The sequence below is a fragment of the Atta cephalotes genome, assembly GCF_000143395.1.
Source record: "Atta cephalotes unplaced genomic scaffold scaffold00016, whole genome shotgun sequence".
In the NCBI taxonomy this organism is placed as follows: Eukaryota; Metazoa; Arthropoda; class Insecta; order Hymenoptera; family Formicidae; genus Atta; species Atta cephalotes.
In genome coordinates this window covers 4,666,771-4,681,735 of record NW_012130080.1, presented here as the reverse complement: position 1 = coordinate 4,681,735, position 14,965 = coordinate 4,666,771, and the positions used below count along the sequence as shown (strand labels likewise).

The following is a 14,965-nucleotide window of genomic DNA, read 5'->3' as shown; positions in this document are numbered from 1 at the left end:
TCTATCAAGATCAGCTGTTTTCCTTCAATCACGATTTTCAATCCCGTTTTGCGCTCGCTCCGCGATCACATGATCATGTTGGCGCGAAAAAAAACGAGACTTACAGTGAATTTAGTCACTTGCATTATACTTAGGCTGTGTTTCAAAATTCACTGCCAGTTTTACTGAAAATCTATAGTTTATGTTATGTGCAGTATAAATTTTCAGTACTGACAATAAATTTTGGAACACAGCTGTTGATTAATAGTGAGAATTTGAAATTTACATTATAGATATATTTACATTATTAGATTAGTGCATGCTAAAGCTGCTATGTTTGAAATTAGTTAAATAGATAAATAGATAAATAGAAAGTTAAATAGATAAATAAGAATGTAGGAATATTTTAAACGATAAATAATTATAATTATAATATATTTAACAATATTATATGATAATTTTTTAATATAAAATTTGGCAAGATTAGCTATTCTGAACAGCTTTTTCATTTTCTAAGTTTTCTTATAGACAACCTGTACATTCTTAGATTTATTATTTATAATTAAATCCATGGTGGATGTCTATTTTTATCATGATTATAATGCTTATATTCATAGTCAGACCTTGTACTTAAAGCTTCCTTAAATTTATTTAGATGCTCAATAGCCAATGAAATAATTCGTAGAGCGTATCTGAAGATAAATTTAAGAAAGACTTAAATATAAGGCTGACTATGAATACGGGCAATACAGGCGCCGAGTAACTCGCCACTCAGTAAACGAGAATGGACTAAAATGGATTGAAATTTTTTTTCTGTCCAAATGTGTATTTTAAATAGCGAATACTTTTTTTTGGCTTCAATTGGATTCAATTGGATGCAATTGGATTGAAAAATGCATTTCCTATTCAAAATTTTGAATTGAACAGTATTCACAATGCACAGAAAAAGCTAATATTATTTTTAGATTGAAAGGCATAGAGATATGCTCCATGCAATTACTATAAATGAATAAAAATGCATTCAGGATTGAAAAGCATTCATTTTAGCATTGGTGAATCAATATTTCTGAAAATCTGAATCATTTTAATCCATTCTCGTTTGCTGGACGCTCAATGCGATTGACTCGTGATCTATATTATTGTGAATCCAAATTTGATCCCACCTGCGCTCTATATATATGCGATTTTTCGCGTTCATCATTCAGATTCGGTGTCAGTAGCTGATACAAAAATTATATTCCACAATATTACACAGTCTTACAACAAAACATTATAATAATATGATTAATATTTTATACTAATATACATAATTCCATGTCAGTCATCGCGCGATAATCCGCGAGGCAATGGCGGAATTATGTATTAGCAGAGAGAAACTTGGTATTAGTACAATATATTAATCATATTATTATAATAATATTTTATTGTAAGTTCAAAGAATATAATATGATGCAAATAAAACAGCTTTCTTGTCTCTCAGTTCTGTTAAATCTGCAAAAATTAGTTAATGTTTCATGTATATATAAAAAATAAATAATCAATTTTATAATTCTATCTTATAGCATAATGTATGTACATGCCAGAGAAAATGTCAAGAAGCCTTTTTTTTTGTTAAACTTGTGCAATTCATCTTTCTTCCTTTTCTTTCCAAGAGGAGAGTTTAGCCAAAAAGATCTTTATTGCATTAATATGAAGCAATATGGCAGCTTTCATGTAAACACACATCCATATTAGCTGTGCAAGTCAAACGGTGATTGCCTTTCGTACACATTGTTTTCGGTTTTAAAATTTTATAGGTTAAATTCTACATTGAATATCACAAAATATTACGTTGTCCGAAGTGAACAAGGTATAAAATAAAATTCTACAGTGAACATCTAGTTATCAAATATATTTGAAATATGTTCAGTGGTATAAAATATTGGCTGAGATACAGTCCGAATAAATTTGGTAAGAAACTTATTCATGCCAATAATATTCCAATTTGAAAGAAAATTATTGCTATTCAATTGTAATAAATTTAATTTTATTCTATCTATATGTTAAAAAAAAGTCAGTGTGAAGCTTTGGTTAATTGTTGATGTAATTTTAGGTTGTCAATTACTGGCATGCTTCTCGACGAAAATAACACTTAAAAGTAATCTAACGAAGACAGAATACACACGAGGTACTCACCCACACGCGTGTGGACAACCGACATCAACAACACATCCGCACTTGATAAAGCGTGGCGAGGTACTGCCAGGCATATCGCTTCAGGAACTTAAGAGAAGACGTTCTAAATTAGTGGAATGTGTCACGTTAATGGCAAATACCAAGAACATACACAGGCAACAAATAGTTGTCATACCTTCATCGATCAAGGTTTATATGTCTGACAAGATACCATATGTCTTTCGGCAAAATACAGACTTTCTGTATTTCTCTGGATGTCAGGAGCCTGATAGTATTTTAGTTCTTACGTATAAAGAAGATAAATCATCTTATACTTTATTTGTGAGAGCGAGAGATGAACATTCAGAATTATGGGATGGCCCAAGAACTGGCGTTGAAATGGCGACAGAAGTATTTGGCACAGATTACAGTCTGCCAGTTACAGAATTTGAACAATTCTTAGCAGCACTTATACAAGAAGACAAAGGCAGCATTATATGGTATGATCATGCGGATGTTGTTCAACCGATCTTGCATAAGAAGTTGTGTCGATTGATTAAATTGACGGACAATCAAATATTTGCTTCCCCCAAGATTTTGTTTCATCAAATTCGCTTGATCAAGAGCGCCTGCGAAATCGATTTAATGCGGGACAGCTGCAGAATTGCCTCTGATGCTATTGTAAAAACAATCCAATCTTCAAAGCCAGGGATAAGCGAGCATCAATTATTCACTACTGTAGATTATGAATGTCGTATGCATGGGGCGGAATACTTGGCATATCCTCCTGTCGTAGCTGCGGGAAGGAATGCAAATATAATACATTATATTAATAATAATCAAATTATACAAAGCGGTGATTTAGTTTTGATGGATGCAGGTTTGTACTGAGATGTATAAAATTATAGGCCTGTTCTTTTAACTTCTTGCACCGTTTATCTTTTCTCTTTTTTTCTCTCCATAATGTGGATTCAAGAAATTCAGCTGAAAAGAATGGATCTTTTGATTAGTACATAATCAAAATTTTCTTATATTTCTGTCCACTTATAGGTTGTGAGTATCACGGATATTCATCCGATATAACGCGGACATGGCCAATTAGCGGCAAATTTACGCCGGAACAAAAAGTTCTTTATGAAATAGTACTCGATGTGCAAAAAAACTTGATAAAGAGCCTGAAGGAAATGCCATCGTTGGATAATGCATTCCGCCATATGTGTTTTCTTCTGGGAGAACGGTTGCAAGACATTAATGTGATACCGAAAAATATAGAGGAAAGTAAATTATTAGCAACTGCATATGCGTACTGTCCGCACCATGTCAGTCATTATCTTGGAATGGATGTGCACGATACAGGAAAAATATCCAGAAGCATAAGGATACAGCCTGGAATGATAATAACAATGGAACCTGGTACTTGAATGTTTTATATTTGTCTTAAAGACAAAGAACTTTGTAAATTAATACAAATTAATTTGTTTTTTCTTCATTACTTTAGGTGTGTACATAAATCCGAAGACTCCTTATGCACCGTCACACTTCCATGGTTTAGGTATACGTATAGAAGACGATATTTTAATAACAGAAAATGGTCCAGAAATCTTAACGAAAAATTGTCCAAAGGAGATAGCGGAAATCGAAGCTCTAGCAAGCTAAAAGTCAAGAAATCAGTTTAATATTCAGTGTATATAGTAAAACAATATGCTTCTATTTTTTATTTACATGTATATAAAAAAAGTATAAGTATATCCGTGTAAATAGCAGAAAATTACATTAATTGTGTATGAAAGTAAGCAAGTCTTCGCTTTCATATACAATCTAGATATATTTTTTATACATATATAATTGAAGTTTTTTATAAACCCGACTTTCACTTACTGTGACGTGTTTATTTCGTGATGAAAATATCGAAGGATAGCTTTGTACAACATTACTCTATATATACATGTATATGCCTGTGTATTATAAAGTTATATATTATTTTATTTAATGAGGATAATTCAAAATAATATAATTATATAATACATAGAGATATTCAATACTTGGCACTTCTTTTATTTTAGATAACATATTTTAGATAATATACATTGTAATATAAATTCATACAAAGAAAACTTCTTATATTATTCGAAAATTTGTTTAAGTGGAAATAGACGAATATTGCATACTTGAAACCAGTAAAGTATTACTAGAATTAATAACAGTAGAGTATATACGAAAAGAGTTAACGCGATCATTGGTACAAAAATATTCAGATCGTATCACAATCTATGGCACAATCACACTGTTACTTTAATGAGACAAGTATTATATTTCGATCCACATGGTGAGCAAATACGTATGAAGAAAAAAATAAAAAAACAATCGCTACAAAGCAACAGTAGCATTCAAAATGAATTAATACACTAAAATATGTGTAAATATGTACAGTTCTTTTCACGATTGTATTACAATGTATCCACGAGACTCTTGAAAAAGCAATGAATTGCTATTTATTGTTAGCTGGGCCACTGCTCACAACTTCCGTAATTCAACATCGGCTCGTTTTAAATTTATAAAGTTGGAAAGTTGCTTCGCTCGCAAACGAGCCCAAACCAAGTGATTCTGCATCGCATGGATTTGCGCTGCCGCGAGTGCAGCTGCTTCTGGATGTATGACTGTCGTACAGCCAAGTCCTGTAAATATAATTTAATTTTACATTTCAGAAGACAAATTCAATTACTATAAATGCAAATTATGTAGAATACCTGAAGGAACGTCAAGCGAGGACCATACACTTCGTTCAATATTGTCCGATTTCAAAGGTGGACAATTTATGACAGGCAAGACTGTATTGCCGGAGAGTACTGGACCCAAACCATTGCTGCGACCAGCTACCGCTATCAGTACCACCTACAAAAAAAGAAATAAGAAGCTTGTGATAAATGGAAATAAATAATCTTTTTATAGCTATCATTTTCTTTATCAACAAGTTTTGTGATTAAAACATAACAGGATAACGCAAATCGCTTCGACGGGTCAGTACAAGTTTTTGATACAGTCATCCTAGCAAGTTTGATATCAAATTAGTGACCAATGTTGTAATGATAAATATCATGATAAAATTGCACAATATTGTGCTGTTGCAAATTGCTGCTATCATCAACATTGTGATTATTAATTAAAAAAGATATTCAAATAACTTGTATATATTATCTCTAGTAATATTTTTATAATTACCAATAATAATTATTAATCATATATAAGCATTCGTGATTTTCGTGATGTTGACAGCGATTCAGTAAAAAGTAATATTTCATGAAACCTACATTTCACCTAATCTATATTGAAAGTTTATTATAATGAATTGTGAAAAGATGAAATTTTAAACATACGTTTTCTCCGCTGCCTTCATATTCAGCAAGAATATTTAGAGTTTCTTCAGTACCCTTATGAGCACTGCAGACTCGAAGTTGGGGTTTTAGACCTAATGCTGTAGCATGCTTTGCAATTTCTCGGCAATGTCCCTCATCGGATGGTGAGCCCATAAGTATAACAACTAATGGAGTAGGTGCTTCAATAACATAATCCAACTGCTCTTCTACCCATTTAAAGTTACACTTTACGGTCTCCAAACTTTGTTGTGTTACATTGGATAGATCTCTGTATACCTAATAAACAGATATAATAAATTTTTAATAGTCACAGTTAATAATATTGACGAAAATGTCTCAAACTATCGAGAAAAAAATCTTACCTGCTTATCTTTCATCTGTTTCTTATCTCCAGAAGGCCAGAGTCTCCAGGAATCACTATCGATAATATCAGCTAGCAAAATTTCTCCATCTGAGTCCACACCGAATTCTATTTTCATATCTATTAACGAGCTATTACGTACTGTCCAAGCTCTCTCAAGAATCTCAAAAATGACAACAGTAGTGCGTTTCATAATATCTACTTCATCTTTCATTATCTTCCTGCCGCCCAATTGGAAATCCGCGGAAATAATTTGCTCGTCAGACCATTGTGGATCATGATTAGCATCATCCTTAAAGAACGTTTCCTGCAGAGGCGGATTGAATCTGTAGCCCTCAGGTACCCCTAAAACAATTGTACATCAATAGTATCGTGCATTCTAACATTTTCTTAATTCTGTTAATTTCAAGAGAAAGATATTGACGTTCACATACATACCGGGATGTCTTTTTAGAAAGCTACCAGTTGCCTGCCTTCTAGTAACCCATTCAATTGGTATCATGTCACATTTCTTTGCTATGAAAGACTTTGGACCGGCGGATTTGACGTAAGCTGTCTTGATACCAGCTTGATTAAGCAACCCGAAGACCTTTATGGTGGTAGATGTGCTAATCGTCGCTTTGCCTTCTAATGCATGAGATTTTACGCCGTCGCCAGCAGTAATACGGTCCTTGCTTTCCAGCAAACATAAGGTAGGATCATTTAGAAGTTCATAAACCTTCTTCGTCTTTCCCTCGTTGATAACTTTCCCAAGTTTATAATCTATAAAAAACAGAAGAGAGAAAATTATCTTTTAATATTGATTGGTTCGAAACAAATCTCTTTTTATTTTATAACAAATACAGATAACAAGCCGATCTTTCCCTTCTTTTGAATGAATGTTTCGAGATTGTATGTAAATTATTATTTTTACCAATAGCCCATTAATTAATTACACCATTCTCATACAAATGTCCATTGATTAATTTTTCAAATACATAACTAAAATTAAATAATAATATTTGCTGTAATAATATTTGCTGTAAATTACATTAAGCACAGACATATGTTAAAACACTTGTATGAAACACCGGCCGGTGTATGAGTAATGCATTATCGACCACCTGTTGCTCTAGCTAAACTCGTTTATTCCTTTATGTTTTCTTTCAGTAGGATTGCTTCGAATTATTCAGACACAAATGTTACGAGATTCACGTTCATGATTAATATCACGTATCCGAAAATCGTTATACTTGTCTATGCTTCTACAGAACATAAGCGGAAAAATTAATCAAATTAATGCTTCTAACGGACTTACTAGCCATCTTTGTAGCTGCTCTAACGTCTATTATTGGAATGAATGTAAGTCGCTTGATTTCACATACATTTCTTTAGCAATCCCCACTACGATCTTTGTCTGCCTGATTTCCGATTGGCTCGGAGCTTCTCTGGAACTCTCTGTTACAACAACATCGATATCGACAAAAATCATACGAATAATATTTTTCTCATTGTAAGAATAAATTATTTCTCTTGCGTGTTATAACTCGTGTATTTTATCGAGTAGATTTATGAAACACATTCTAGAAAGTTCACTGTGGATTAATAGATAATCGAGTCTTAGATTAAAATCACAATACTCCTCTCCATTGGAAATATAAGATATATATAAATTAAATTATAAATTGTAAATAATTATATTTTGTAATTGTATATTATTATTAATAATTATAATTTTAATATTAATTATAATTATCTTTAATTGAAAGTTTTTACTTAACTTTTAATTAAATTTAATCACAAATAATTACATAAATAATTAAAAAAGACAAATAAAGTGGAGCTCCAAAAATAAATCGAAAAGAAAAATAAATTACTAATGTGAACTGTCACAGTTATTAATGTCGATAATTAATATAATAAATCAATTTAACTATAAAATTCACAAACGTTTTGACTCTGAATTTGAATCCTCTTCGGTACATTTAAATAAATAATTACGGAAAAACAAACATAATGTGGTTTGAATTCTCTTTTATAATGGTTAAATTGAACATCCAAATTAAAGAACGAAAAATTAAAATCAACGATGTAAGATCAAAAGATAAAATGTTGACTGTCATTATGAATTAAGAGTCCTGAGTTAAAAATATCATAGGAAAAGTTCGAACGTTAAGAGTATCATGAACTCAAAGTAGATCTTTTAATATATTAATATTATGCCAATACGCAACGACTCACAATTTGTTTCCTTTTAAATAATTTAAATAATTTAAATAATTTTAATATAAATAATACAATTCTAAAAGTACTTATAACTATTTTCTTTTACAAGTTAGGAAACGAGTATATATCGATATGTATATCGTTACGAGTGTCAATTGTAACTCATATAGAATTACGACATATACATTACGTAATAGAAATAATTCCACGATGGTCAAATTCGATAAAATTGGACCGTGGCATTTCCACTGACTAATCTTTCGAAAGCGTCAAAATCTTATCGATTGCCACGAGAACAAAAGAGATCATTGAGTTTCCAGCTTCGGAACTTTACAAAATTCAAACAGGATTACGTCGCAATTACACGTCCGTTCGAGGTCGTGCTAATATTACCGGCAATGAGAGGCGGCTAATTCCTATAATTTCTATAATCACATGGCAAATGACGTTAACTTAAGGATTGTATATATTACGTTTGTATATATTACATCTCAAAGCAAAAATATATACAAAAATTTTAAATTATTCTACTATTACATAATTATGATTAATTATAAGCATCAATAACTGCAGTAGCTCATATTGACAATTTGTTTCTATTTAATTAATTTTTTTTAATTACTGTTTATTTTAATGTAATTACTGTTTATGTAATTTTAAATTATTTATATAATTACTTTTTAAAACTCAATTCTAAAACGTTATTAGTATATTCATGTAAAATTTGGATTCTCTTATTGTTTAAAAATTTTTTAATTGTTTTGTTAGTTTTGATGTAAATTCGCGTTTTGTAATTATTTGCAAATTGAGAAGGTCGTAGCGTTACAAATTAAATCGAATTTTTTATATATACTAATAAAACTTTAATAAATTCGTGCAAAAGTTTATTTGAATCTACCTATTTATTTAAAAGTTATTTACTTAAAACAAAATATATATTTCGCTGCATTATAAATCCCAAATTATTTATTTTGTTTTTTTACAGTTGATCTCAGGGCGTATTTATGACAAAAACTTGTCAGTTAATTTATAGCTGAAATTTTTTGCTGATACTTTTAGCTAATATTGTACAGCTAATATCGAAATGTCTTTAAGTGTCCTATCCTTGATCAATCCTAGCGTTTAACATGATCCATGCCAATTCTTTCGATGTCTGTCGTCGTGAGAGAACGAAAGAAAGAAAGAGACAAAAAAAGAGAAAAAGAGAGAGATATTGTTTCTTTGAGAGATGGTCCATTCGTCTCTTGAATCGACGCGGCGTTGCACTCATATCCTCTCACATCGTCCCTCTTCTTCGAGAAGGAAGAGATAATGGTCATACCGATCAAGCGGAGCGAGCCCCTCCGGCGGGCAGTGGGCTTTCTCATTGGCTGTCACTAGGTACCCCCGTCGTTTCAATTTGTGGCTTGTGATTCGAAATACGAAGCACACGTTTCATATGAACCAGACGTGTTCCCAAAGCGGGACGAGGAGCACGAGAACGTTTCTCGGCGCGTCTCTGCACGCACTCGACACACGTGAGGTACGTTCATCGCTTCCTCATACATCCGGATCTCCACCAGGATCCTCGCGAATCAAGCGTGATTCGCACATTACTTATTCGCGTCCATTTTCATTATTTCATAACTCGAAAAGTCAAACAAGTAGTTTCCTTTCTGTGATCTTCGTAGAATCTTCACAAAGTGAGAACTCATAGATAGGAAAGAAGGCCAATCGTGTATCCAACATGCGATTCTTCGTCCACAGCATCCGTCGCAAACTTAGCTGATCTACGATCTTTAGCTTCATTACGTTATTTCGTGTCACGCTGTTAACAGTGTTAATCCATTGAGATCGCACGAGTCTGATTCGCAATGTGAACTTATATCCAATATGAAAATAACGAGTTGATTTAATAAAAAACTTATTATCCTTTAAGGTATATGAATCTTTATATTTATACACTAAGGAAAAAGGATTTAAGCCTAGTTTCACAACTCACGATTAATTTTTAGCCGAGGTTCAACGTATTTCTCATCTCTTTTTAATTCTAGAATTGGAAAGAAGTAATGAATAAGTTAAATTTCGGTTAAGAGTAGGTTTATTCTTAACTGTAGGTTTATTCTTTTTAGCTAAAGTTCTTGCACAGTTCATCTTTTCTTTTTTTCTTTCCATAGAAAGAAAAAGAAGAAAGATGAAGTTCAGCTAAAAAGAACAGGTCACATGAATTGTGAAACTGGGCCTTAGTGTCTTCAGCAAAATTGTTTTGGTAGAAATATTTTTTAAAAGCAACCAAATATTTTGTTTATATAACAAAAATTTAGTTACTTTTGCAATAATTTTTTTGCTTTGTAAATAACAAAAATATTTGTTTATACCAACTAAACAATTTAATTCGCATAATTTAACAGTTTTATTCGATACTAAAAAATTTTTGTTTCAATTTTCAAAAATTTTAATTCAAAGAACAAAACATTTTTTTCTAGTGATTTGTTCCTGACGAGAAAGAAATTTACGCTTGATTTTTGTAATTTTTTAGTTTTATGAATAATGAAAAATGTTTCTGGCTTTGACGCTCGGGAAAAACAATCTTCATGGATTATTATAGTCTGCCTTTTGTTATAGATTTGCACTAGACTACATTGGAACTCTTTCTCGCTTTCGCCAAACATATATACCTATTTCACTTTAAGTTCCAAAAGTGTATACTAGTTCAGTCATAGAAAAAACAGGTCTTATGTATTCGTTGCGTATGACTCCTTCTCAATACAATAAGAAAGTCTTATTTTTTATCGGAGTAGCTTTCAAACTTTCAGAGTGAAGAATTAAGAGAAATATATGGATGACTTGAACCGAACTTGAATTAATTTAATCATTAATTATTAATTATTAATTAATTATTAATTAATTATTAATTAAGTATTTAATTCAACTCATTAAGTAACGTCTGCATTTTATTTTGTAATCATGTTTTGTTAATACACGAATAGAATTATTAAATCATTTACTAGAATTATGAAATTTTTGTTTATTATATCGAAAATAAGATTAAGAACACAAGGAATTATATATTAGAGATTTTATTTTATGCAATTCGAGTTAACTGCCAATTAAATTAATCGGAATTAAATTAATCGAAATCGTCTCGTATAAAAAATTATTGTGTTCCTTCGCTCTATTCTGCTTGATCTCATATCTTCGCACATATCAAATATCATTTTAAATTTGTCAGCAGTTTCTTAACTGATTCATGATAAATATAAATATATTGACAGTAAAGTTGTGGATCTCATGCACAGACGAAAATATTTGTATACATTCTGTTCGGTTTCATTTTTTTTTAAATTTTTTTATTCACATTCTTGTTTATTTTAGTTCAAATAAATCGACGCAACTGTAAATTCAATGATTAGCGATAGAAAAGTATTCTCTCAGAGAGATGAATGTATAATATATTTCAGTCTTGCCCTTAGTAATTTATTCGTAAGAAAAATCTATATTTCTCTTTCATGATTGAAAAACAGAACACTTATTATTGTAATCCCTATTATTGTAATATTAATATCTTTAGAAATTTTAGAATCGTAAGTTAAAATCTTAGAATCATAAGTTAATGTTATAATTTTTCCTTAAAATTATTATTTCTACAAATTATATTTCTTTACATAGATTTAGATAACATAATAAAAGTGTCATCCATTTGACTTGCTTCATAAAAATTAATATTTATAAAAATAATTCGATTTTTCTTTTCTAATAAATAAGTTACATGAGTTTATATTTGTTCTTGCGAGTTTTGTTTTTGAGAACCAATATTCAATCGAACTAGAAACGTAAAATAAGTAAAAAAAAAGATAACATTACTTTCGTATCTATATGTAGTTTGTAACTGACACAGGAAAACTATCTTATTGCAGAAAAATATGATGCAATTTCTCGCGTGATGTGAAAGAATCGATTTGTTGTAAACACAAATATAACTGTTCTATATTATGACATTTGTGACGTCAGTACGATGTAAAATGATGAAATCAGTTGCGAAATGCAGGTTGCGCAAATGTGATGAGAAAACATAGTTGTAGCATTGAACAAACGTAAGATATGTGATTCTATCAGTCTGCTGGGGGTCAATAGTTTACAAGGGCAATGCAGATAATACATAAAGAAGAATTATGAAAGGATCTACTCTCTCTTTAGGCACTTTAGTAGGATATACAATACATAATTTATATATAATATATCTACATGAAAAACCTTTATAAATCAAATATAATATATTAAGTTTCATGAAAGAGTATATATTTAAATCCAGAGAAAAATTTAAATTTTATTACATTATAATTATTAAAACTTATTAATGGTACAATATGAGAAATACATAATAATTCAATATTGATAAGAACGTTTATGATTATCATGTTTTTTTATGACTTTTTAATCCAATCTATTTGTCTTAATTATCTTAATTACTCCTGCTAAACTTAACATATTTTATTTGTGACAGATCGCAATGGAAACATTTCACGATAAAGATAACGAATATTGTGCTGAAGCAATGTCTCGTCTTTCCACGGAAGAATCAAAATGTACGAAACCACGAAGCAAAGGTGAAACCAGGGAGCAAAGATCTACTGGTCTTACACACGAATGCGGTGTTTTCGGATGTATAGCTGCAGGCGACTGGCCATCACAAATTGATGTTGCTCAAGTTATTTGTTTAGGTAGATTCATTTTGTATGTGATAGAAATTAACTGAAATAAAAAAGTATATAAATGTATATACAATAAGAGAGAAAAAAATACGAATCAGAAGAAACAATTTTCATTCAATCTTATTTTCATTCAATTAGGTTTAGTGGCGTTACAACATAGGGGACAAGAAAGCGCTGGAATCGTAACAAGCGAGGGTTTCTGCTCCAAGTCATTCCATGTTCATAAGGGTATGGGAATGATCAATAATATTTTCAACGACGAGATTATGAGAAAACTCAAAGGAAATCTTGGAATTGGTCATACCAGATACAGTACAAGTGCAGCCAGTGAAGAAGTCAATTGTCAACCATTTGTAGTACACACTGCGCACGGGGCACTGGCAGTTGGACATAATGGAGAATTAGTCAACACGGAGTCTCTTCGAAAAATGGTAATACGAAGGAAAAATTTATATTAATAATCCTTGTCGATCGAATCTGAATTCCATTTTGATCTCATATGTATGTTCAGGTATTAGGTCGAGGCGTTGGTTTATCAACGCATTCGGACTCGGAGCTTATAACACAAGCGCTCTGCTTGAATCCGCCGGAAGGTGAAGTCAATGGACCAGATTGGCCTGCACGTATCAAACACCTTATGCAATTGGCACCGTTGTCATACTCCTTAGTCATAATGCAGAGGGACAAAATTTATGGTGTAAGAGATCCTTATGGAAATCGACCTCTTTGTTTAGGGAAAATTGTGCCAATTGGCAATTTAGGTGCATATTGAAATATCAATAAAAGTAAATGTCTATTTTAATGATTCTTTAATATTAATGCAAAATAATAACATGAATTGCAGCAAGTAACGAGTCTGATGACGATGACGATGAAGCAGAAGGCTGGGTAATTTCGTCGGAATCTTGCGGATTCTTAAGTATCGGTGCAAGATATGTTCGCGAAGTATTTCCTGGCGAAATTGTGGAGCTGACTAGAGAAGGTATTAAAACTATAGAAATAGTGGAAAGGCCAAATAAAAAACCACAGGCATTTTGTATTTTTGAATACGTCTACTTCGCTCGGAGCGACAGTATTTTTGAAGGTACATAAATAAGAATGACAATATAGCGCGATAGAGAGACATGTTTAATTATGTATTCATTTATAATATAGGTCAAATGGTATATTCCGTTCGTATGCAATGTGGACGAGTGCTAGCGATGGAATCCCCGGTTGAAGCAGATATAGTCAGTTCTGTACCAGAATCGGGAACTGCAGCGGCACATGGATACGCCAGACAAGTAAATGCAAATAAAATCAGCAGTATAATTGCTGAGCAAATATAAGAATGTGCAATTTATGTCTAAATAATACTTTTTTCTTTTTAATGTTACAGTCTAAGATACCTTTCGCTGAAGTGCTGTGCAAAAACAGATACGTAGGTAGAACATTTATTCAACCTAGCACGCGACTGAGGCAGCTTGGAGTAGCCAAGAAATTCGGAGCTTTGTCTGAGAATGTAAAAGGAAAAAAAATAGTTCTCATTGATGATTCTATCGTTCGGGGAAATACAATCGGTCCCATCATTAAATTGTTAAGGGATGCAGGCGCTAAGGAGGTAAGTTTTCTTAATATTTTTTCTATTTATATTTATTAATATATTCGTCATGTCACATTTACAGGTTCATATCAGAATAGCCTCGCCACCGCTGAAGTATCCATGTTATATGGGCATCAATATTCCAACAAGAGAAGAACTTATCGCGAATAAGCTTGACAGTGTAAAATTGGCCAAACATGTGGGAGCAGATAGTTTAACGTACCTTTCAGTTGAGGGGCTTGTCGAGGCGGTCAGGTATCGCATGGACAATCGCGAAAGTAATTATATCGGTCACTGTACTGCCTGCTTAACGGGAGAGTATCCAGACGAATTACCTGGTGACCTCGACTGGTAAAAACGCATGATTTTTTTCTAAAATCAAACAAAACTCAGGTATCTGAAATAAAATAACGAATATGTAGCATTCTGCAATGTACGATTTAACAAAGTGTTATATTACCCTTTCGTTAATACACAGGTTCACACCGACATTTTTTACAGCTATAAAACTAATCCTAAAATGAATACTTTAATGCTGTTACCCACTTGTAAAAAAAGTTGGGGTCATCATTGCACTTTGCATAAATACTTTTAGTATCCTTCAAACAATAAAATTATC

The 14,965-nt window shown here is 31.7% G+C and overlaps 3 protein-coding genes across 3 annotated transcripts; 2 read left to right on the top strand and 1 right to left on the bottom strand.

Moving 5' to 3' along the window:
* The first annotated feature begins 1,880 nt into the window (after positions 1-1,880).
* Positions 1,881-3,973, top strand: LOC105618336 (probable Xaa-Pro aminopeptidase 3). The gene is made up of 4 exons (XM_012199878.1): positions 1,881-1,929; positions 2,072-3,013; positions 3,184-3,546; positions 3,632-3,973. Exons 1-4 carry the CDS (start codon positions 1,881-1,883, stop codon positions 3,787-3,789), a joined length of 1,512 nt encoding a protein of 503 aa, XP_012055268.1. The 3' UTR covers positions 3,790-3,973.
* Positions 3,974-4,647: 674 nt separating this feature from the next.
* LOC105618440 (multifunctional protein ADE2) lies at positions 4,648-7,172 on the bottom strand. Its single transcript, XM_012199980.1, has 6 exons — positions 7,166-7,172; positions 6,307-6,630; positions 5,870-6,213; positions 5,508-5,783; positions 4,881-5,025; positions 4,648-4,808 (listed from the first exon to the last, which is right to left on the bottom strand). Exons 1-6 carry the CDS (start codon positions 7,170-7,172, stop codon positions 4,648-4,650), a joined length of 1,257 nt encoding a protein of 418 aa, XP_012055370.1.
* Positions 7,173-9,511: 2,339 nt separating this feature from the next.
* On the top strand, positions 9,512-14,701 carry LOC105618334 (amidophosphoribosyltransferase-like). Its single transcript, XM_012199877.1, has 8 exons — positions 9,512-9,595; positions 12,557-12,773; positions 12,903-13,195; positions 13,276-13,525; positions 13,609-13,848; positions 13,920-14,047; positions 14,143-14,364; positions 14,429-14,701. Exons 1-8 carry the CDS (start codon positions 9,512-9,514, stop codon positions 14,699-14,701), a joined length of 1,707 nt encoding a protein of 568 aa, XP_012055267.1.
* The last annotated feature ends 264 nt before the right edge of the window (positions 14,702-14,965 follow it).